The sequence below is a fragment of the Hyperoodon ampullatus genome (assembly GCF_949752795.1).
Source record: "Hyperoodon ampullatus genome assembly, chromosome: 11".
NCBI lineage: Eukaryota > Metazoa > Chordata > Mammalia > Artiodactyla > Ziphiidae > Hyperoodon > Hyperoodon ampullatus.
Genome location: NC_136924.1, coordinates 34,652,172 through 34,675,766, shown reverse-complemented (window position 1 = coordinate 34,675,766; position 23,595 = coordinate 34,652,172). Strand labels below are relative to the sequence as shown.

At 54.4% G+C, this 23,595-nt stretch overlaps 1 protein-coding gene across 2 annotated transcripts; it reads left to right on the top strand.

Moving 5' to 3' along the window:
- Positions 1-715: 715 nt before the first annotated feature.
- Positions 716-14,989, top strand: MFNG (MFNG O-fucosylpeptide 3-beta-N-acetylglucosaminyltransferase; the record flags this gene model as incomplete). 2 transcript variants are annotated; one of them, XM_079714595.1, is made up of 8 exons in its annotated part: positions 716-970; positions 4,985-5,033; positions 5,444-5,546; positions 5,970-6,123; positions 9,236-9,321; positions 11,243-11,408; positions 13,160-13,245; positions 14,923-14,989. In XM_079714595.1, the coding sequence occupies 8 exons, from the start codon at positions 716-718 to the stop codon at positions 14,987-14,989; spliced, it is 966 nt and encodes a 321-aa protein (XP_079570721.1). The 2 variants fall into 2 exon arrangements, with proteins under 2 accessions (XP_079570721.1, XP_079570722.1); XM_079714596.1 differs by lacking the exon at positions 4,985-5,033 and having other exon boundaries at positions 716-977.
- Positions 14,990-23,595: the final 8,606 nt, after the last annotated feature.

Below are 23,595 nucleotides of genomic sequence, written 5' to 3'. Positions count from 1 at the left end.
CCCAGCTATGAACTGGAAATAATTCTAACACTGTTGTGAAGACCAGAGGAACTGAGCTAAATACTGTAGGAGCCCCAGAGGCTGGGAGGCTTCCTGGAGGAGGGAACCCTTGAGCTGAACCTTGAAGTCCAAATAGAATTAAGCCTGGTGGAAGGAACGTGGGTGAGGATGGTGGGGGCTGGGGAAAAGCATCCAGGGCGAGGAACAGTGTGAGCAAAAGCTGGGAGGCTGGACACCAGAAGATACTGGGTATTGAATGAACTTAGCCGGGGTCTCTGGGGAGTGGGAAGGCTGGAGGGCCCCTCCCTTCCACCTGGCATGGAGGGGCTGTTGTTGCCCCCACCCCCACTGCAGCAGCGGGCAGGGCCGGGCTGTCCCTTCAGCCGGTGACACTTTTTCAGCCACCTCTGGGCTCCTCTGGGCTCCTCTGGGCCGGCCCCGCCCCTGGGCTGCCCTGGAGGCAGGGGCGGGGCCAGGCGCCCCAGAGCCGGCAGTGGGAGGGAGGGCCCGGGAGCAGGTGGAGGGCTGGCGGCAGCGGCAGCGGGGCTGCCATGGCTCGGCCTCCGGGTCCAGAGCACCAACTCCCACCTCTCCCCTCCTGGCCTGCCCCCCATGCCTGGCAGACCTTTGCCTTTGCCGGGGCTCCCGCCTGACCAGCCTCCCCTCCCCGTCTGGTTGGGATTTGGGGGCTGAGCCGTCTGGGGTCCCAGGGCCAATGCAGTGCCAGCTCCTCCGGGGCCTGGCTGGAGTCCTCCTCACCCTTCTGTGCGTGGGGCTCCTCTCCCTCCGGTATCACTCAAGCCCATCCCCGCAGGGCGTGCCGGAGGCCCCCGGGCTGAGCCCGCCAAGCTCTCAGCCCCCGGAGCTGCAGATGCACGATGTCTTCATCGCAGTCAAGACAACCCGGGCCTTCCATCGCTCCCGCCTGGAGCTGCTGCTCGACACGTGGGTCTCCAGGACCAGGGAACAGGTGACAAGCGGGTGACTGCGGGCCCCAGGAGTGGCCTCTGGTCTGAGGGACTCACAGAGGACTTTCTACCGAGCTGGGGTCCCTGGCGGCCTCGAGGGAGAAGCTGCTCACCCACCTGCCCCACCTGGGCTGTCTTCTCGCTCCTTTCTGGGAGGATCGGGGGCTCCTGCGGCCCTGACTGTGTCCCTTGCTGGCCCCGGAGCCAGGTGCTTCTCGGGCCCACTGCTTCATTTCTTTTGGGGCCAGGCTGGGCCTCTACCCCAGGCTCCTGGGTCCCTTCTGGTGGGTGGTCCCTCTATTCCCTGGTTGTCCTGGCACAGGTTTCGTTCCTGCCCACCCTGGCCCAGCCTGGCATCGGGGGCAATGGGGGGTGTTGGGCAGCTGGGACAGAGGCCCCCGAGAGGTCCTGACTCTGACGTGTGCCCAGGCCAGGCCGCCCCCTGTCCAGGCCCTGGGTGCTCTCCTTCTGCCCTGGCTGTGAGCGTGGAGCACAGGGACTGAGCCGCTGAGGAGGGGACAGTCTGGGGGGGGCCTGTTTGGGGACAGCGGCGGGGCGGCATCCCTTCAGAATTCCTGACAGCCCCTGCCCCCACGCCTCTGCTGCCCAGGGTGTGCCCAGGGCGGTGGCACCGCACCTTCTGTGCTCCATTTCCTGTGGGGCACTTCCCGAGCGAGGGAGGTGGGGTGTGTGCTGTGATGGTGGTGGCTGAGGTAGTGGTGGGCAAGAGGTCAGGGCAGAGGTCTGCCGGGCCTGTGGGATTGTGTGTGTGTGTGTGTGTGTGTACACCCGCGTGCATGCTCACCTGCATGAAGCCAGTGTCAGTGTTAGATGTGCCGTGACAAGAGGCGTGTGTGTCACAGGGCTGCGTGGCTTCTGTCATTCTGGGGAGGTGGCTCTGACACGCTGAATCCCTTCTGGCTCTTCCCGTCCTCACATCCAGTGCCCTCCTCAAGCAAAGACAGTGATTCGGGGGTGCTGGGAGTCATCCCTGGGGGAGGTGGAGAGGCAGATTCTCACACACACACACACACACACACACACACACACACTGTCCCCACTTTGGCTCAGTGGAAGTGACGAGCCTTCGGAGGGGGTTGGGGGCTCCTGGAGACCAAGGAGCGGGGAGGTGGTGCCTGGAAGAGGCCAGGGCCCCCTGGGGAGGGGGCACCCCTGCCCTGATTTCCTAGCACCCTGGATTAACCCTTTCCTTGCTGTACCCCCAGCACCCAAGGCTCTTCCCTGGGGCTCTGCACAGCTTCTCATCTTGGGATCTCGATTCTGGTTCCACTTGCGGAAGCCGCCAAGCCTGGCCCTCCCTGCAGACCTTCCTGTTTATGGTGCTGTGTCTGTGTGTACCCGGGAGCACAGCCTCACGTGGTCAGAGGCCCTTTCCTGTTTCGTCTTGATCACTATGGTGGTGCGCTTTCTCCGGATGAGGAAACTGAGGCCAGAGAGGAGGAAGTGCTTGCCCCAAAGGCCTAAGGGGGCAGAGCCCAGTAGGACCCGGCTGCCATCTCCCGCTGGGGCCCCTCCTTCTCTGCTGAGACCCGGGATCCCAGAGCTGCCTAGTCACTTGGACCTCCAGCCTGGGTGTCTGGGCCTGGCAGGACCAGGCCAGCAGAGGAGAGGCAAGCAGCCCCCCTCTGTGCCCTGAGCTCAATCCCAGATGCTAACCAGGCAGCCAGAGGGAGTCCTGCCAGCTGCTCAGCATCTAAGTGACAGCGTATCGGGTGCATCACTCTATAGAACCCTCACAGTAACCTGAGTGGTAGGTATTGATATTCTCAGTTTACAGGTGAGGAAACTGAGCAAGGTTAAGCAGAGGTAGGAGATGAATTCACTCATTTGGACACTCACCCTCCCCCCACCCCTGCCCCTAGCACAAGGGGCGGAGTCTAGAAATCTTGTCCTTTAAGGCAGAGTTGAAAAAAGGAAAGATACTCAGAGGAAGAGGAGAGGAGACAGAGAGACCCACAGTTGCCACTGCATCTGGGCCCCCTTTGGCTCATCTCTTCCTGTGACCTTGGCCAAGGCCTTCCACCGTTCAGCCTCAGCTTCCCCAGCCACACAGGGCAGGAGGGTCTCGGAGCCTCTTTCAGCTCTGCTATCAGCAGTGGTCCTGAGCTGGTTAACTCCAGGGCTGGGCACCCGCCCCAGCTGGTTAAGGCAGCCGGGTGGCAGGTGGGCCTTTGTGGCAGCGAGCTGGGCTCGTGTGGGGCCTTTGTCCCAGGCAAAGGGGGTGGGCTTGGGGGAGGCACGTTTTGTGATTCAGGGGGGGTCTTCCTCTTCCCCACAGTCCTCGAGGAGGGCGGGTGGGGGATGGGGGAGCAACAATGGCCCCACATCTCCCCTCCTCTGCAGCAGATGGCCCCCCGCCACCCCTCCCCTGACCCTAGCAGGCTGTCTGTCCCTTTGTTTTCCCGCGAGGTTTTAACCATTGTCAGAGTCCCTCCTTGAACAAATCAAAGGCAACCTTCAGCTCAGAGGAAGCTGCCTGCCGCTCTGTGCCAACCTCAGGATTCCCAGGGACCGAAACACCAGCCTCATGCACCCTGCTCAGCCCCTGGGCCCTGCTGCGGGGACCCCTCCCTTCCGCCTCCCCCCACCGATTCATTCACAGGCATTCCCTGGCCCATTTGGCCCACGCTCCATACTTGAGAGAGTTCCGCTATCTGGGTGACTGTTTGGTGGCAAAAGTTTGCCAGGGAGCAGGGCAAGAAAGGTCTGACTTATTTTACAGGCTCCCCCGGGGGCTGTGTTGAAAACAGACTTGGGGTGGGGCAGGACAGAGCAGGGAGCAGGGAAAAGGTGACTGCAGCCAAACGGGCAGGAGGTGACGAGGGTGGGCAGGACCGAGGGCTGGCCGCGGAGGCTGCAGGGAGAGGGTGCACCCTGGGCAGTTGGAAAGTTGGGTGGACAGAATTTGTTGACAGACTGGATGTGGGTGTGAGAGAAAGAGAGGAGGCACGGTGACCCCAAGGTGTTGGGTTCCAGCAAGATGGGGAAGAGTGAGAGGAGCCCAGGTCTGGGGGTGCTTGGGTGCTCGGGGTTCTCGCCCTCAGTCTGAGGTGCCTGCTAGACCCCCAGGGAAAAGTCTGGCTCTAGTGGGAGTTGAGGGCGGGGAGAGGTCCGGGCTAGGTTCAAATCCTAGCTCTCCTCCTGCCAACCGCACCGCCTTGCCCCATCACTTAGCTTCCGTTTTGCCATCTGCGAAGGGGACAGATCGTAACACCTGTCTGGAGGTTTAGTGAGGTCATGGGGGACCAGGTGTATGAATGCTGTTGGTGGGTCACCTCTCCTATCTGAGAGATGTGTAAGGGCCCCGACACTTGCACAGGGAGTTTGTGTGGCTGTGAAAGTCATGACCGTCACCCTAAGTAGTTTGGTGTCCTAGTGTGTGGGTCTGTCTACTGAACAAGTGTTTAGGGTTCTGTATATGTGGAGGAGCCAAGCGGGACTGTGATGTGTGTGTGTGATGTGATGTGTGTGTGTGATGTGTGTGTGATGTGTGTGTGATGTGATGTGTGTGTGATGTGATGTGTGTGTGATGTGATGTGTGTGTGTGTGATGTGATGTGTGATGTGTGTTATGTGGTGTGTGTGATGTGTGTGTGATGTGATGTGTGTGTATGTATGATGTGTGTGTGTGATGTGATGTGTGTGTGTGTGTGTGTGTGGTTGATGAAGGTGTGATTCTGCTAAGGGTGTGTGACTCTGGTAGGGACCCTGTGGGTGCTGGTCTGTAAGGGGGCTGAGTGTGAGACTGATGGGCTGGTGTATACTGCGAAGTTGTACAAAAGCTGGGTTGTGTGTGTTGTATGGGGGGGGTTGGGTAGCTGAGAAAGTCATGTTGTCCTAAAGGAGCATGTGACTGTGAGAGGGGTGTGTGTCCATCACTGAAGGAGGACAGAGGTCTGCCATGTGTGTGTCCACCTGGACTTGGCTGTGGTGGGCTGTGCGCTGCCCGGGGCTCTCCTTGGCCAACCCCAGTCCTGATTCCTTTCTCCTTCCTAGACGTTCATCTTCACCGACAGCTTGGATGAAGGCCTCCAGGAGAGACTGGGTAACTCTGGGTGGGTTGGGGGCCCCTCGGCTATTGCCAGGGAAAGCTGGGGTGGCTGTCCCCTGGCCTGGGGTTCCCCAGGAAACAGGGCTGCCCACCCTTGTCACATGGGGATTCCCCTTTTGCCCAGGAGGGGAGCAGCCTTCTTCCCTGGAAACGGGTATGGGTGTGGGGAGGGACTGTGCTAGACAAGACCCTGGACACCTGGGTCCCAGCCCAGCCTACTGTCCATTAGCTCCAGGGTCCTGGGCAGGTCAGCCCTCCCTGACCTCAGCTTCCCCATACGTAAAATGGGACTGGATACACTGCTCCAGGCTTTCTGAGGCCCCGCCTTCCTCTGCATTCTCACACTGTGTAGGGCTGTTGGGAGGAGCTGGGCAGGGGCCCCTGACCTGTCCTCCCTTCTTCAGGGTCCCATCTCGTGGTCACCAACTGCTCTGCGGAGCACAGCCACCCTGCCCTGTCCTGCAAGATGGCTGCTGAGTTTGATGCCTTCTTGGCCAGTGGACTGAGGTGAGTTCACCTTGGTCTTTGGGGGCAGGCGTGACCTTTGCCTCAGGCCAGTTCCTAAATGAGGTGTCTCGTCAAAAAAGTAAGGTTGTCCGGGCCCTGTGAATTTAATCACATGTAAGGCCTGCTGGGGTCTGTCTCTGGACAGACAGATGGGATTCACATTCTGCTATTCACTGTCTGTGTGACCTTGGGCAAGTGTCTTAACCTTCCTGAGTCTTGGTTCCCACCTGTGAAGTGGGCACAACTTCCTCATGAGCTTACACCAGACGCTGCCTGGCACAGAACACACCAGTGCCTTCAATGTTAGCCTCCCCCACCCCATAAGTCTGTTGACTGATTATGAGGGCGCAGGGCGGAGTCTGGCTGGCTGGCAGCCCTTGGGAACCCCCTCCAAGTTCACTGTCCCGCATTCCATCCCCACAGGTGGTTCTGTCATGTGGATGACGACAACTACCTGAACCCGAGGGCGCTGCTGAAGCTGCTAAAAACCTTCCCGTGGACCCGCGACGTCTACATCGGCCGGCCCAGCCTGAACCGGCCTATCCACGCTTCTGAGCCGCAGCCGAACAACCGCACGGTCGGTTCCCTCGCTGCTTCCTTTGTGCATTGGCCGCTGGCCCCGGGGGCGGGGCCATGCGGGGCGGGGCCATTCGGGGGCGGGGCTGTGGAGGGGTCCGGTGGGTTTTCTGGGTTTCAGATTTGGCTGCATCCGGGTGTGTCTGGGCTGGTGGCTTCGCCTGTGATCCTCAGTCTCCTCCTTTATGAAATGGGGAGATTGAGATAATGCAGGTAAGGCACAGAGACTGGCACTTAGTAGGGCCTTGGCCACGGAGGAGCAGTGGGTCGTCCTGGTCACACAGTGAGCATGCGGGTGGGTGAGATGAGGCTTCCTGACTCCACGGTGGGGCTGCTAGCCACCTGGCATCACCATGTAGTTGTACAGATTGTTAAAATGCTGAATCTGCTGGGCCGGGTAGTAAATTGTGGCTGCCGGGAGCCCCTGAACCCTCCCCTCCCCTCCTCTCCTCTAGACACCCCTCCTCTCTCCAGATTTCACTAACCAGCAACTGAGTTGACACCTGGCACAACAGCGTTCCTTCCCAGCACCAGCTTCAACTCCAGACCTGAATGGACAGGTTTAGGTCGCCAGATTTTGCCCCTAGGGCTCCCTTGGGCCCTGTGAAGAGTCAGGCCGTGGGTCCCCCTCTCTAGACGTGGTGCCTGGAGCGGGAGCTGGGCCACTTGTGGGGTTTTCTCCCTCCCAGGGTTCACCATCTGCTTCACTAGGGAAACCAAGAGCAGGGAACACAGAACCTTAATTACCTGCAGCTAATCAGCCTCTGAGCCCTAATTAAATCTTCCTGGGCCTTGGGGGAGCGTGTGTGAGCGAGCTGATGCCAGGTGAGCCGCGGGGTCCTCCAGACTCCCACACCCCCTCACCCCTGACCTAAGGGTTTGAGAGCTCCGCTCTGGAACCTGACTCCCAGGGTTCACACACCAGCCCTGCTACCTCCTGGCTTTGTGACCTTGAATGAAGTCACCTCACCTCTCTGTGCCTCGGTTTCCTTATCTGTAAAATCAGTGAAAATAGTCACTACCTCATAGAGCCGTTGGGAGCAAAAGAAGAATTAAATGCGGTCATCTATCCAAGGGCTTGGAACGGGATCTGCCACGTGGTGGACGCTAGTAAGTGTTATCAATCAGCACCCGACTCAGCACAGCCTCATCTCTGAACTATGTTCTTCCTGTGCTGGTTCAGGACACACCCAGTCCTGGGCACACCCAGTCCCCAGCCTCACAACGTGCATGAATGCCCTCCTTGTCAGACACCCCACCAACGGGATCCCAGGACTCTGCTCCAAAGTGTCCTGGCCTGTTTAGACCCTGGCATCCCGCAGGGTGGGACAGCAAAGGGGGCAAGGGCTCGGGCTTGGAGTCAGTCCCAGCTCTGGGACCTCAGTCAAGTGACCTCAGTTCTGTGCACCTTGGTCACCTCACCTGCAGCACAGGGCTCTGCATAGTCAGTGCTCAGGGTTAGGCGCTTGCATGGTCGCTGCTAATGTTGCTACAGTTCTCTGGGAGTGGAAGCCCTGCCCTCATTAATTCATTAAACAAGCATTTATTGGGCGCCTCCTGTGTGTCAGGTCCTCAAGAAACCATTCATTCTGCCTGGTTGAGGCCTGACCTCTCTCTAAGAGGGCAGAGTTTCCAGAAGTAAGCTCGTAGAGGTCTTTAGGAAGAGGACACCTCTGGGCCAGGAGAACCATCGGATTTCAGAACTGGAGCCAATGTTGTACTCACAGGTGACAAATCTGAGGTACAGAGAGGGGCAGGAACTTTCTCAAGGTTACACAGCTGTGCAGTGGAGGAGGCGGGGGCCTCTCCACTTTCCAGCTCCCTGCCCACGGCTCTTCTCACTGCTGCATCATGGGAGGTGACCCAACCCAATGCAACACGCATCAATGAAGCACCAACTCTGTACTTGGGAGAAGGTAACTTTAGGGCACTTGTTTGACCAAGAGATGGGACAGCTGAAAAGGTTCAGTGTTTCTCAAAAGGCTTAAAGAAATTCATGGGTGAATTCACAGGTCCTCACAGAGGAGGTAGAAGAGGCCTTGGGCCATGGTGATGTTGGGTGAGGGCAGAAAGTGGTTTACACCCCAAAGGGGTGGTATTAGTTGCTGAGATTGAAATGCCAAGGGGTTTGCTGGCCTTGGGGCCCACAGGCCTGCCTGCCCTTCTCTCTTTCCTCCATGAGACCTCATTCTCTCCTTTTGCAGAAAAGCTTTCTTTTTTTTTTTTTAATTAATTAATTAATTTATTTATTGGCTGTGTTGGGTCTACGTTTCTGTGCGAGGGCTTTCTCTAGTTGCGGCGAGCGGGGGCCACTCTTCATCGCGGTGCGTGGGCCTCTCACTGTCGTGGCCTCTCTTGTTGCGGAACACAGGCTCCAGACGCGCAGGCTTAGTAGTTGTGGCTCACCGGCCCAGTTGCTCCGCGGCATGTGGGATCTTCCCAGACCATGGCTCGAACCCGTATCCTCTGCATTGGCAGGCAGGTTCTCAGCCACTGCGCCACCAGGGAAGCCCAGAAAAGTTTTCTTGGTCCCAGGAGTTGGGAGTGGCGAGGCCAGTGTACATGGCCCGGTGTAAATGGCATCAGGATTATCTTTACTGGTGACCCTATAAAAGCATCTCTCCCTCACAGCATATGGAACTCAGGCGAGGACTCTGATTGGCTGGCTGAGTCATGTGCCTGTTGCTGAGCCAGTCATTGGGTCAAAGGTGTGGTCCTGTGATCCATCATTCCTGGGGCACCTGCCTGTATCCGTGACCTATGGGAGCAGGTGCTGTGTTGGGCAGTCCCTCCTGAACCACATGGGGATGTTTCTCTGAGGACAGGGATAAGGTGAACTGGGTGGACAAATATGATATGTGTCCTCTTTAACTGAAATCCAGCCAGATTGGGGTCTAATTGGTGTCCCCATCATTCTTAAATAGCTATGTGACTTTGGGTCTCGGTTTCCTTATCTATAAAATGGGCATAATAATGTCAGGCTGTACGAAGACTCTAGTGAGACGTGAAATAAAAAGTTTTGAGCCATGCTGGTTGGGGGTAAGGGGGAGCCTGGCTGTTGCCCCCACCCCAGGCTCACCCTACATTTTGGCCCTCCCCATCTCTCCCCGCAGAGGCTGGTACAGTTCTGGTTTGCCACCGGGGGCGCCGGCTTCTGCATCAACCGCAAACTGGCTTTGAAGATGGCCCCATGGGCCAGGTAAGCAGAGACCTAGAGACTGGTGGAAGAAGTGGGGGGGTGCAGAGAGGGGGTGTTGGCTGGTGTGTGGGTGGGGCCTTTGCAGCAGGAAGGGCTTGAGAGCGAGCTCAGGAGAAACTACCTCTCATTCCCGCTGCATCACAGAGTTACACAGTTAGTGGTGAGCAAGCCACCTGTCACCATGCCCTTGGGGGTACACCGCCTAGTGCACTCTGCCACACACAGGCAAGCTGTGTAATTTCCGGGAGCCTCAGTGCCCTCATCTGTAAAATGGACCTGATAATACAATGGCCAGTGGTTGTTGTAGGGGTTAAATGAAAAAGTGTCTGGGCTGGCACCTGGCAGGAGCCCGGCAAACATTAGGTCCCGTTTTCAGCCCTCTTCTGACTTGTCACTGTCACAGGGGAGGTGAAGGCCAACTGGAGGGGCACTCAGAGGAGGGAGTAGGGACTTCTGCTTGGGGAAAGGAGGGAAGGCTTCCTGGAAGAGGTGGAATTTGAGCTGGGATGGTCCTAGAGGGCTCAGACTGAGGGGGATCGTGGGAGTAGTGGAAGCCCTCAGTACCTGGTGGGGGTACTGATATTCTAGAGAGGACGTGGGAAAGGTCTAGCCTCTTGAGGTCTGCCGAGCAGGCTATTGTTATTAACAGCCACATCAGTGTCACTACCTTGAATTGAGGGTTGACTGTGAGCCAGGCCTGTGCTTTGCTAATAGTATCACAGCCCCCAGGGAGGAAGGGGTGTTGGCCTTATTTCTACTTGGCTGAGGAAACTGAGGTGCTGAGAGGTTAAGCAAAGTAAATGGTTCAAGGTCACTCAGGTGCTGGGTTTGGCTCTAAGGTCTGCGTGCTTTGTCACTACACCAGCCTGCCGTGCCCTGCCCTGGACGGGAGAGGTCCTCCGGGGGCAGTTTGTGCCCTGGCTGGGAGCAGGAGTGCTGTCCTAATACTAGGACATACTAGTGCTAGGAATACTAGTGCTGTCCAGATACTAATCTGTGGACAGCAGGCATGTACACACAACCAGGGGTCACCCCTGTGCCTGGGGTGCCCCCATCGAGGCTTCTGTCCACCTCTATGGTACATTTGTGTGAATTAGAAAAATGTACCCACTCTGGGCAGGTGCAGCCTGGGGAGGGGAGCAACGGCTGGGTTTCTGCACCCACTCGACCCCTCGGTCAGGCATCCCGCACAGCGGGACAAGCTGCCCCGCCTGGCACCCCCGGGCGTTCGTGGGGTATGCAGTCAGGTGACGCCCTTGCCTGGAACACTGCTCCTTCCCTGCTCAGCACCTGGCTGACTCCAGCTCATCCTGTAAGACTCTGTTTAAAAACTGCTACTGCCATGATTAAGTAAAGAGGAAAACAAAGACTGCCACATCCTCTGGGAATCCACCTTGTCCTCCCTGTGTCCCCACACCTCGTGCTTCCCTCTGACTTAGTACCAGTCCTCTGAAATGACCTGCTCATCTATCTGTCTCTCTCCAGAATCTGGGCTGCTGTTGAGGGCAGGAAGCATTTCTTTCTCAACTCTTTGTCCTCAGCCTCTGTGTCATGGTGGCTGGCAGCAGGTAGATGCTCAAACTCAAGAATGAATGAATGAGTGAGTGAATGAATGAAAAGAAAGAGAGAGAAAGAAAGGATACATTTATAAAGGGCTGCATTTCACCTTTCCTCCACTTAATCCTCACAACAGCCTTGTGAGGGCAGGGCCATTATCATGCCCATTTTACAGAAGAGGAAACTGAGGCTCCCCGAGGCTTGTGACTTGCACAAGGCTACACAGTATGCAAGAGGCAGATGCTAGAGCCAAGCTCTGTTTTCCCAGCTGGCCCGGGCGGAGGCAGAGTCTTCAGGGAGGCAGGGAGGGCTCTAGGTGTCGAGGGCCTTAGGCCAGTGGCTGCAGCATAACTGTGTCCTTCAGTGGCCCCCGCTTCGTGGACACATCTGCCCTCATCCGGCTGCCTGACGACTGCACTGTGGGCTACATCGTCGAGTGCAAGCTGGGCGGCCACCTGCAGCCCAGCCCCCTCTTCCACTCCCACCTGGAGACCCTGCAGCTGCTGGGGGCTGCCCAGCTCCCAAAGCAGGTGAGCCAGCCTTGGGGCAGGTGGCACTGGGGAAGGTGTTTGTGGGGGCTTTCCCCTATTGATGGAGAAACTGAGGCTCAGGGTGGTAAAGGATCCCCTTGAGGGCATGCAGTGACTCAGCTCTCTCCACCTCTAACCCTCAAGGGTCTGCATTTATGATGCTAAAATTATTTGATCTGGTTCCCAAATGCCAGCTGGAGATGAAGCACACATGAGATGAAGCTCGTCTTGAGGTTCAGACCACCCAGCTCGCCACATGCTACCTCCTTCCCTCTCTCCTCTCTTCAACCTCCCATCCTCCCCACACCCTCTGAAGGGGCCAGTCCTTTTCAACTGCCTATCGGCAGCCCTCTCCTTCACCAAAGCTTACCCGTCTACTGATTGCTGCTTTTCCTTCTCACCCAGGTGTCACTGGGAAGGACCAGGTCTTCAGTAGGGACATCCAAGTGTAATGTCAGGCTGGGGGTGGGGGGGTAGGGACCCCTCCCACCACCTGGCAAGTAATGACTCTGCTGAGGTCCAACTGGCTCTGCTTTGCAGACACGCCCTCCAACTCATGGGTTTCCAGCCTCGTAGAGGGTCCTGGCTGTGAGGCCCCTGGGATCTTCTGCCTCATGGTGTGAGTCAGAGCCCTTTTGGCTGCAAGTGATAGAGAGGCAACAGACTAATTGAACAGAAAGGTCATTTATGGGCCCGCGTACCTGAGAAGCTGAGGGCTTGGCCTGACTTGCTAGATCTGGCAGGGTCTGGGTGCTCAGACTCTGTGTCCTCTCTCATGTGCCCTCCCGCACGTTGGCCTCATTCTCAGGCAGGCTCAACCCTCATGCTGGCAAGGGGGCAGCCCCTGGTTTCCACCCCACCCACGGGAAGAGAGCTCCTCCTTCCACCAGACCTCAGGACTGGTGCTCATTGGTCACATGGCCCACTTGCGTCACATGACCTGTCTCCTACCAGTGCCTAGAGTTAGAGTTGATTGGCCAGGCCTAGAACAGGGATGCAGATTGGTCCCATTAGGATCACAGCCAGGAAAGAGGGGCAGATTTTGGACAGCCAAAACCAGGGCCCCTTAAAGGTGGGGTTTTCAGATCCCCCGCTGTGCCAGGCACCACACTGGGGGCCTTAACTTCTTTAACTCTCTGCTTCCTCACAGCATTGACGTGGGGGTGAGTCCTAACATTATTCCCATTCTACAGATGGAGAAACTGAGGCCCAGAGAGTGGAACTAACTGTGGCACACAGCTAGTAGAGGACAGAGAGGGATTTGAACCCTGCTTGGGTGGCCCCTAAGCCCACAGTCTTTAACCACTGTGCTTGACTACCTCTTGACGGGTGTCATCATCCTGCATCCTCCTTTCTCGTGGACTGGCCTTAGGCTCTGGGTGGAGATGGATTGCCCAGGCCCTAGAGTGGGTCTCAGGAAACCTCCGTTCAGGCATGCAACTTCCTGGAAAGGTGCTTTCCCCCCTTGAGCCTCAGTTTCCCAATCTGTAGATGAGGGAATCGTTCCAGCCTCCCTAGTAAACTAGACTGTTGGGGGCACAAATGGGATTATGGTCAAAGGGGAGCGGGGTGGGGCCCTCAGCGGAACACCCGTTACTGACGGTGGAATTTCAGGTGCAGAGGCAGGCTTTTTGTGCCCCTCAAAATGCCTTCTGTGCCTTCTCTGTTTCTGCCCAAATGCTGCCCCCTTGTGGTGTCGCCAGTGGGACGCCCTGCACCCTTCACTGTCTTCTCTGTGTCTCTCTGCGCAGGTCACCCTCAGCTACGGCGTCTTTGAGGGGAAACTCAACGTCATTAAGCTCCACGGCCCCTTCTCCCCTGAGGAGGACTCCTCCAGGTGGGTCTGGAGGCTGAAACTGTAGGATGGGAGGAGTGGGGCCTGCGTCCAGGCATCCAAAGATGGGGGAGCCGGGAGGGAGGCAAGTGAGAGAGGCCAGTGGCTGACAGCGCAGAGCTGGAAGTGGAGGGAGTGGATTTCAGTCTCCGCTCTGTCACTGGCTTGCTGTGTGACCTTGGGCAGGTGCCTTGCCCTCTCTGGACCTTAGTCGCCCCATTTGTAACACAGGAGGCTGAGCGATGTGGATCTGAAGGGCTCTCCCAGGCCTGATCCTCCGGGAGACTGTGAAAGACTGAGCTCTCTTCACTGAGCAAAGGTGAAGCTCTAATGGAGGAGCTCCAGGCGCTCATGGGGAAATGAAAAGAAAATCTTTCTTAGGCTCTTTGTTTCTTTGATGATACTTTTCGATGGACAGAGGGTTGGAATGGGGGCTAGAATGCCACTTAGGCACCTTCCAGTTCTGTCCCCAAAGACTCCCTGGGGGGATTAGGGCTGCTCAGCCCAGCCCCCTCCATCCCACCCCCAGCCCCGATTTCTGTAGGGCAGCTAAGAGCACAGCCTGTGACATACTGTGGCAGGGGAGCAAGACCTACTTAATGAAGTAAAAGAAGCCAGTGTGACTGGAATGTGGGAGGAGAGAGGAGAGTGGTGTCAGATTCAGCTGGGGAGGTGGCAGGGAACACCCTCCCCCATGCCCCCGAAGGCCTTGTAGTCTCTGTCTGGACTTTGGATTTACCTGTAGGGTAATCCTTAGGGGAGCCAGCACTCCTGCCCCTGAAATTCTGCAGAGCTGTCTGGCTGGGGGCAGAGGACTCACAGCTATCCCAAGGCTGCCAGGACCAGGGCTGTGTTGAACAAGTTGGACATTACAAGGAGACAGAGTTTGGCTCAATTTCTAAGAGGAAAGGAGCTGTCTTCTAATAGAGTGAGCTTCCCATCAGTGGAGGTGTGCAAGCTATGGCTATACTGCCAAGACGTTTAAGAATTGGTGTTAAATTCTCTCAAAGCCTGAGGATTAAGAATCTAAAGGTTGCTACCTAATGGCGCTGGAGCCAACTGGGGACTCAGATATGTGCGGTCAGAGGGTGTGGCCTCAGCTGAGGCCTCTTCATGGTTTCTCTGGCTTTTGAAGTCTTTATAAACCACTGGTTCTCAACCAGGGACCATTTTGCAACTCCCCCCCCCACGCCCCCCACTAAGGGACAATTGGCAGCGTGTGGAGGCATTTTTTTGTTTTGTTTTGTTTTTTTGCGGTACGCGGGCCTCTCACTGTTGTGGCCTCTCCCGTTGCGGAGCACAGGCTCCGGACGCGCAGGCTCAGTGGCCATGACTCACGGGCCCAGCCGCTCCGTGGCATGTGGGATCTTCCCGGACCGGGGCACGAACCCGTGTCCCCTGCATTGGCAGGCGGACTCTCAACCACTGCGCCACCAGGGAAGCCCTGGGGGCATTTTTTATTGTTAAGACTCAGAGGATGCTTGCTGGCATCTAGTGGGTGGAGTCCACGGATGCTGCTAAATATCCTACAATGCACGGGACAGCCCCACAACAGAATTATCTGGCCCCCAATGTTCATCATGCTGAGGTGGAAAAACCGCGCTCCAGAGCATCTCTGTGACGTGCTCCCCAGGAACCCGTGGGAGTGACCCGTCTTGTCCATTTCTGGTCTCTCCACAGGTTCCGCTCCCTCCATTGTCTCCTCTACCCGGATACTCCCTGGTGCCCACAGCTGGTGGCCCGATGAACCCTGAACCTCCGGGCAAAGGTTGAGCTGAAGCCGTTGGTTGTCCTTAGCCTCCCAGGTGGCCTTGAGGGCCCGTGGCAGTTCCTGTGTGGGCAGCAGTCCCTGGCAGGGCCTCTGTGGTGGGCAGGCCCAGGATTGGATGGTGGCTGGCGGTAAAGGCATCCCAAACCCCTGGGAGGTGGGCTGGACAGCCCAGGACCAGGTGCACCATGTGAGGGCCAGAGAGGCCTCAGGGGCTGGACTTCCATGGGCCTTAGGTGGCTGAACTGAACAAGGGTAGGGGCCCTTGAGCTGCTCAGGCTCAGGAGTCCTAACTCTCCAGAGAATTATATGGGTCCCTTGGTGTGGTCAGAGCCCCCACCTCTGGTCCCTCAGTCACTCTCCCGGGGTCAAGTGCTGGGCCACCCATTCCTGGCTTCCTCGGCTGGATCCCCAACCACCGAGGAGACACAGGTAGAGGAAGGGCAGAATCCAGGGTCTGCGGCTGATACTGTTATTGCTGACCAGTCTCCAGTCCCTGCTCCCCACCCGATTTTGTTTGGAGCATCAGCATGTCCAGACCCAGATGATGAATCAGAATGGGTCCTAGCCAATCATGATGAACCTTTTGCTCACTTTCCCAGCTTCCCTTTCTGTTAGGAGCTACTATATGACCCAGCTCTGGCCAGAGCCAGAGCTCTGTCTGTTAGTGCAAATTAAGCAAAGCCAATAGAGAGGCTTCTGGGGAAGGTTTTGCAGCCCCAGACCCCATCTGCCTGCTGTGAATGTGGGTGTGATGTCTGGGTCTAGGGCAGCCACCTTGCAACCATGAAGGAAAGGCCAAGACAATCATCCACAGCTGTCCCTTCCAACATCTGGTTGTGTAAGAATATTAAACCCTTATTTGTTTAAGCCTCTCTTGGTTCAGTTTTCTGTTACGTGCAGCCAAAGTCGTTCCTGACCGGGGCAGGGTCTTTGATCTGTCTGTCGCAGTGGTGTTGATTTGGGTCCCTCGGCTAGACAGCCCTGCCCTACCCTTGCTGGCTGTGTGACCTTGAGGAATCCACTTGGTCTCTCTGGCCTGTTTGCTCATTTTATATATGAGAAAAGGAATACCTACCTCGCGGGTTGTAGGTGAAATGATGCAGAGTTTGTAAAGGGCACAGCATGGAGAAAGGAATGGCTCAGTGAACAGTGATGGTAAGTAGTGTGTGCTGTGTCATTGCATGCCAGGGCACATAAGAGTGCGCATGTGCCGTACACCCTTCTACGCTCATCTGTGCCTAAGGACATACGTGGGGTGTATGGATGTGTTTGTGCCTGTGTCACACCTGTGTGTGTGTGATGTGCACGCATGTGAATATCTGTGTTCTATGAGGTGCTGGTTTGTTGGGGACGATTCTTCCTTTTATCTGTCTTCAGGGCCTGGGTTGCCGTGGCCAGAGAATCAAGGAAGGCTGAATGGAGCTAAGGGATTCAGCCTCTGGTATCAGATAAAAGGGCACTTTGACAGCCCGTGTAGGAGCTGAGTAAAGGTAAATGCCCTTAGAATTTCATGTCCCAAAGAGGTTGCATGATTGAATGAAAGTGATCATGGTGAAATTTCAGGCCTGATGGTACCTGTGGGAGGGCTAGGAAGGGAAGTTGTCTGTTCCCCGCCAGCATCATGCTCAGAGATGTTGGGGAATTGGCGTCACAGTGGGGCTCAGGGCTGAGGGGAGGAGGGAGGGAGGACAAAGGGGCTCTGACCCAGGCAGCCGGGACTGGGGGCTCCTTTGGATCACGTCCTCCAGCCCTCGAAGGACCTTGTCCCTGCTGCAGCTCTGTCTGGGCTGATGGAACCACTGAGCACTGGAGCCTTAGCACCTCTTTTCCAAGGAGGAGCCTGACCCAGAGGGAGGCTGCTCTGTGCGTGTTAGGTGCAGGGCTTCCTTTCTTTCTGGGTTGACCTAATGCTGGGTTTGTGGGATGCGAGCCGAGTGGGGCGGCCCCTGGGCCCACAGCCCAGTGGGGATGGGATAGTGTGTTGTACTGCCGCTGTCCTCTCCACCCTGTACGTGGAAGGCTGCTGGCTGGACCGCTTTTAGAAGCAGCAGCAGATTTGCAGGTTGCTCCCAGATTCTGAGGGTCGGGTGGAGGGAATAGGACTCGGGCCATCTGCTGCCTCCATTGTCCCAGAATAGCTGCTGTAGGGCGGGGAGCAGAGTCAGCAAGGATCAGAATTGGGATGGAGGAAGGAGGGAGGCTGAGTTTAACCCTCTGTGGGTCCGTATGGGAGGGTGTGAAGCTGCCTGTAGGCTCTGCTAAGGTGACCTGTGTGGGCCCCACAGGCAGGGACTGGGAGCAAGGTTGGACCACCTTGTCTCGGCTTTGCTGTGCACCCTGGGCAAGTATTATTCCCATTTTACAGGTTAGGAAACTGAGGCACAGGGAGAAGGCCCTTGGTCCAGGTCAAGGGCTTCCAGGTGCCAGGACCAAGGTTTGAGACTCTACAGTGGTCATCACAGCGTGGGATGACCCTGCAGGGTCAGAGGGCCTCCTCAGGCCGGGGCTCTCTCCTCCTTTCCCCCTCTTCCTCTATGCCCTTGGGCAGGTGACTTCACTACTATTCACTGGCCTCACCTGTGAAATAGGCACAATGACCTCTACATAGTGTGCAGGGGCGGTTTTGAGATGCTGCACAGAAAACTCCTGTGGCGGGTAGTTACTCAATAACCACTATCTCCCTGCCCTCCCCAAGCTCAGTGTTCTCGGCTGTAAAAGGGGGTGGAAGGGGCGCTGGCCTGGCCATCACCTCCACTCCGCCATCTGGTCTGGGTCATGGTCAGTCTCTCCTGTGTCACCATAGCAGCCTCCTCGCTGGCCTGAGGGGTGGTGCTGAGCACACTCGCCTCCTCATTACTGCTGATGGGTGTGCAGCTTCTCTGCCTGCCCCGGCTCTCTCTCTCCCTGGAATGCATGACTGGATCGCTCTTGTCAAGCTCCAATGTCCTCTCCTAGGGAGGCTCTCCTTGATCACCCACCACAAAGTGGCTGCCTGACCACCGTCACCTTGCTCTGGGGTAGCTCTTTACATGGCTCTAGACGTCTCTTGTTGGTGTACCTGCTTGCTCATGTATTTGTTGTTCGCCCCCATCTGACTGTTGGCTCTGTGATCCCAGGGATTGTGGTGGTTTTTCTCACTCCTGCTCACTGCCTGGTGCATAGTAGATGCTGAACAAATATTTGTGGGATGAGTTGAAAAATGAGTGAATGAGTTTCTCAGAGCTATTCCAGCTTTGTCAGTTTTAAGATTTTACGAAAGGTGCTAAAACCCCTTGGGGACCAGGTGATGGGGAAGCTTTTTTTTTTTTGCGGTACGCAGGCCTCTCACTGTTGTGGCCTCTCCCGTTGCGGAGCACAGGCTCAGCGGCCATGGCTCATAGGCCCAGCCATTCCGCGGCACGTGGGATCTTCCCGGACCGGGGCACGAATCCGTGTCCCCTGCATCGGCAGGCGGACTCTCAACCACTGAGCCACCAGGGAAGCCCGATGGGGAAGCTTTATAATGCAAGGATCAGGCTGGTAACATTGATCATTTTTAGTATCACACACAAAAGGAATATCTGACCTTACCTGCTCCTGATATGGTGCCCTAGGAAGGACACAGCTTCACCCAGGAAGTCTGCTTGCCAAAATAACTGACTCTACACAGATCAACCCTCTGGGTCTAAATCAGTTTCCAGGAAATGGGTGGGGGTGGGTGGGCAGTGGAACATGTAAAATGACACCAGCAGGGCTCAATTCACCAAATCAACAATGAGGACAATTCTACAGGACAAAGAGCCTGGTTTCTTCAACAAGTAAAATGACATAAAAAAGGGAAGGAGGAAGGAATGTTAGAGATTAAAACAGATTTAAGAGTCATAGCAACAAAATGCAGTGCATGGACCTTGTTTAGATCCTGGTTCATAAAAACGGACCCTAAAAAGACATTTTTTTTTAGATGAATTTGTTCTTTTATTTGCCAGTATAACTACAGTAGCCTGCAAACTTTTTTAATCTAAAAAGTACATTTTACATCACAATCCAACAAACACACACATATATAATATGTATACATATATAAAAGTGAAACCAAAGTTTTGCCAAAAATGTCTACCCTCAGTGTTAATTCTTTTTAAGACTTTTTTTTTTTAACCAAGGCTGAACTGCACTGATACATCATAATCACCAAAGTTCCTAGTTCATCTTAGGGTTCACTTTATGAAGTGAATAGTGTTGCACGTTCTATGGGTTTGGACAAAAGTATGATGACATAAAATCATTATAATGTCATATAAAGTATTTTCACCGCTCATAAAAACTTCCATCTTCTGTGTATTCATCTCCCCTCTCCCCTCAAACTCCTGGAAACCATTGATCTTTTTATTGTCTCCATTGTTTTGCCTTTTCCAGAATGGCATATAGTTGGAATCTGTTTTTCGTTTTTCTTTGAAGAGAGGGGTTCAAAGCCTATATGCCTATAAGACCACTCATGGCCCAGCCACGTGTGGACAGGACAGGCTCTAGGTGGCAAACTCCCCCACTAAATACTGTCGCTTTCCTTCCAGTACTGAGCCCTGTCCCACTGGTCCTGCCCAGCAGCCACGTGGAGGTACAGGGGGGATATGTGTTGGGTATTTGTTCATAGGAAGGCCACAAGGATGGGGCCCTTGTCACAATGAACCCAGATTCCTGTCGGGTGTTAAAAAGACATTTTTGATAAAAATGAGGAAATTTGAATGTGGACTTTGCATTAGATGGTATTAAGAAATTGTTAATTTTATTAGGTGTGATAATGAGGTTACTTTTTCAGAAATGTTCTAATATGTGAGAGATACATTCTGAATATATTCTGAAATGATATATTGTCTGGAATTTTCTTTAAAGAGATGCTTGGGGGAAGGAATTAAATAAGGATGTTAAAATGGGGACGGTTGTTGAAATGGGGTGATGGGCACATGGGGGTTCATTATTCCTATTCCCTTTCTTTTGGTGTGTGTTTGACATTTTCCATAAAAAAAGTAAAATTAAATAAATAAGAGGGCCTGTGGATATTCCATTTTGCTAGCTATGGCCCTCCCCCTTGGCTTTTCTTTCCCCTTCCTCTCTCCCCTGTCCCCTCCTCCATGCCCCACATTCAGGCCTAGGGAACATCTGTTCTCATCAGACACTGCTGTCCTGAGTCTACTTCCTGTTCTTCCCAAACACCCAGAGAAAGGAGAGGCAGGCCTTGACCAGAAGCTGGCCCCTGCCTGATTTGCATTCTGCCTGTTTCCTGGTTTCCTTGGGACCCATCCTGACTTCTTTTGGTTCTGAGCACTTGTCCCAACTGCTTCGTAACCCAGCAGCACTTTCCCTGGGCACAGTCACTGGGCAGATTCCTCTGCCCACTTATCACTCCCCCTGGTCATCCATCCAATAAGAATTTACTGTTCGCCTCCTCTGGTGGGGGCATGGGGAGGTCCCGGTGTTAGAGGCTACACAGGGGAGTCAAGTGTAAGCCCTGCCCTCAATAGGGAACTCGAATCCCAGTTGGGACAATATTGAAAACATGGTGTATCATGTAATCGATGGTGAAATGTGACCACGGGACAGAAGAAGGGAGGACTAAATTCTAGAGGGTGTAAGGGGCAGCAGGAATCAGGGAGATCTGGGTCTTGAGCATGAGGAGGTGAGAAGGAACAGAATGCATCACATATTGCCTTGAAGATAGGTCTAGGGAGACCCTACGGAAAGATAAATGTTAATTATGGTTGTGATTACTGTTTTCACGTGCCTACTTATCTCACCTTGCAGGACTAAGATGAAGTATGTACCTGGCACCATGTCCACATAAAACAGAGCCAGTTCTCTCCCTCCTTCCCTCCCTACATCTCCTCCTGAATGACTTTGTAAATTCCCCCCGGAAGGGAGACCCTGCTCGATGCAGCTCTGTGCCTTATAGTATCTGGCACAGCGCTGGGCACATAGCAGGCACTTCATGAAGACCAATGACTATTTAGGTGGGTGAGTCAACCTCAGGCTAGTACCAACCTGGCTGTATTAGAATCACAGGTGCTTGGTAAAAACAGATTCCAAGGCCCCATCTTAGATCCTCAGAATGCAAGTCTCCAAAGAAGGGGCCAGGGAATCTGCATTTTTACCTGGTTTCCCAAGAGGATCTAAGTGGCTGCTGGGTTAGAGAACAAGGATTTGAGGTGCGTTCAGCACCATGGACAGAACCTCACACTGCTGCCTTGATCTACTCCCCTTCCTGGGACTAGATGGGGCGAGGGCATTCTGTGTATGTATATGGTGGGAATTAATGGTCTAACCCTGATGGGGGCCGTGAGACATCTGTGGCCTTGGCCCTCAAGTGACACAGCCCTTGTCTTTGCTTCAGGAGCACGTTTCGGGGTGGACACTGGTCCTGCTGTGGGAGACAGCTCTGACTGCACAGGGAAAGGCAGGATAATAAATATTCCCTCTATTTCTTTTGTAAGTTGTAAGCAACCCTCATACTGTGCAAGCAGCAAAGCATGAAGCCTGAGCCAGTGTGAACAAATTAATCCCCCAACCGTGGTTTGAGCACCTACTGTGTTCAAGGGCTGTGCTGGTAGCCAGGGGCCAGAGGGATGAGTGAGATACAGCTGCCACCCCAAGGAACCAGCAGCTTGTCAAATATGGTTCATTGACTGTTAGAAAGCAGAGCGGCCTCGAAGATAACCAGACCCGGAGTCAGTGAGTATGCTTACTGGAGAGGCTGCCAGGGGAGTGGAGAGAACAGACACGTGGCAGAAGAGGCTTCCTGGATTGGAGACCTGGCCCTGGCACCGACTAGCTGTGTGGCCTTGTGCCTGCTGTTTAGCTTTCAGAGCCTCAGTTTCCTAATCTGAGAAATGGGAGTGACTACGTCCTTCCATCTCCCAGGACATTTATAAGGAACATGCCTACTCAGCCCGGTTCCAGCGGTGCAGCCCCAGCACCATTCATTCACTCATAGACTCCACATTTATGCCAGGCATGGTGACAGTCACTGTGAACAAGGGGCATGAGAACTGGCACACAGGGGGAGTAAACTGGGGGGTAGGGCAATACCCCTGGCCTCCAGTGAGACTACATTTCCAGCCTCCCTTGCAGTGAGAGGGTGGCCATGTGACTGAGTTCTGGCTGATGGATGTGCCCCACTTGCAGGCCTGGCCCATAAAATCCGCCCCCCATGAGATGATCTCTCTCTGTCCTCATCACTGGCTGGATGGGGAGGACTTTGAGTTATAGGAGCCTGGAGATGGGAGGAGCCCAGGTCCCAGAATCTCTTCGTGGAAGTCTGTCCATCAGACAGATGCACTGAAGTGTTAGAAGAACCAGAAACAAACTGGTGTTGAGTTGAGCCCTTGGGTTTTGGGATGTTTGTTACAGCACTTAGCCTACCCTGACTAATAATACAGGGAGATACAGCAAACAGGTAAACAAATAAGCAGGAGTTCTAGAAACTGATGGAGTGAGGAGAGCCACACACAGGAAGGAGACAGTGGGGGAATGTTTGGAGGATACATTATGGATTTATTTTTAAGTTCTTCTAAGCTTAAAAGATAAACCTTTAGCCCCTCAATGGTCCAGGTCTGAAATTCTCTAGCTTTGGCTATATAACTTCCTTCTCAAGCCTCCTGAAACCCCATCTTGTGTGATATATGTCACTCATAACTCCACCTTCTGGATTTTATTTCAAGGACCTGCTGACCAAGTTTTGTCTTTAATCTGGCCCTGCTGGGTCAGAAACCTGTCCTTTCATGCTACCTAGCTCCAGTGACCTTCCTCTCTTCCGTAACCTGGCCTTCTGGGAAAACAGTCTCCAGATGGACCTGTGTTCCTATCTCTCCACCCCACTGAGCCTCCCCCCACCCCAGCTTCGTTCAGTATTTAGGAGAGAGTATATTTGCACCTTTAATGACTTTACAGAGGCAGGATACAGACCATGAGAGTGAAAACATCCAATTTACCAGTTGGTTTGCAAGAGATATTTATGGAGTCCAAACCTGTTTTATTTGTATCTGATTATTTTTAAATTAAATTGAAATAAATTCTAATACATAAGTAATATGTTTACCATTCCATTTCCCATCGCTGCGTAACAAACTACCCCAAAACTTGTGACTTAGAACAGTGACACCACTTATTTTGCTCATGAATCTGAGATTTGGGAAGGGTTTTGTGGGAAAGCTTGTCTCTGCTGCACTTGGTGTCAGCTGGGGCGGCTCTGGCTGGGGCTATGATGATCTGAAGGCTCTTCCACGTGTCTGACACCTGGTTGGGGAAGACTCAAATTGCTGCTCTCATTCTATGAGGCCTCTCTGGTATGACATTGCAGGGTAGATGGACTTCTTGCATGCTGGCTCAGGGTCCCAGGTATAAGCTGGGTTGCCCCCTATGACCCAGCTTAGGAAGTCCAGCAGCATCAACCAAGGCCAGGCCATATTCATAGAGAGGGGATTTAGACTCCCCACCTTGCCTTTAAGAAATTACATTATTAATTTTAAAAATTGTGTTAAAAGATAATACATATAAAACATAAAATTTGCCATTTTAACCATTTTAAGTGTACTTCAGTGGCATTAATTGTATTC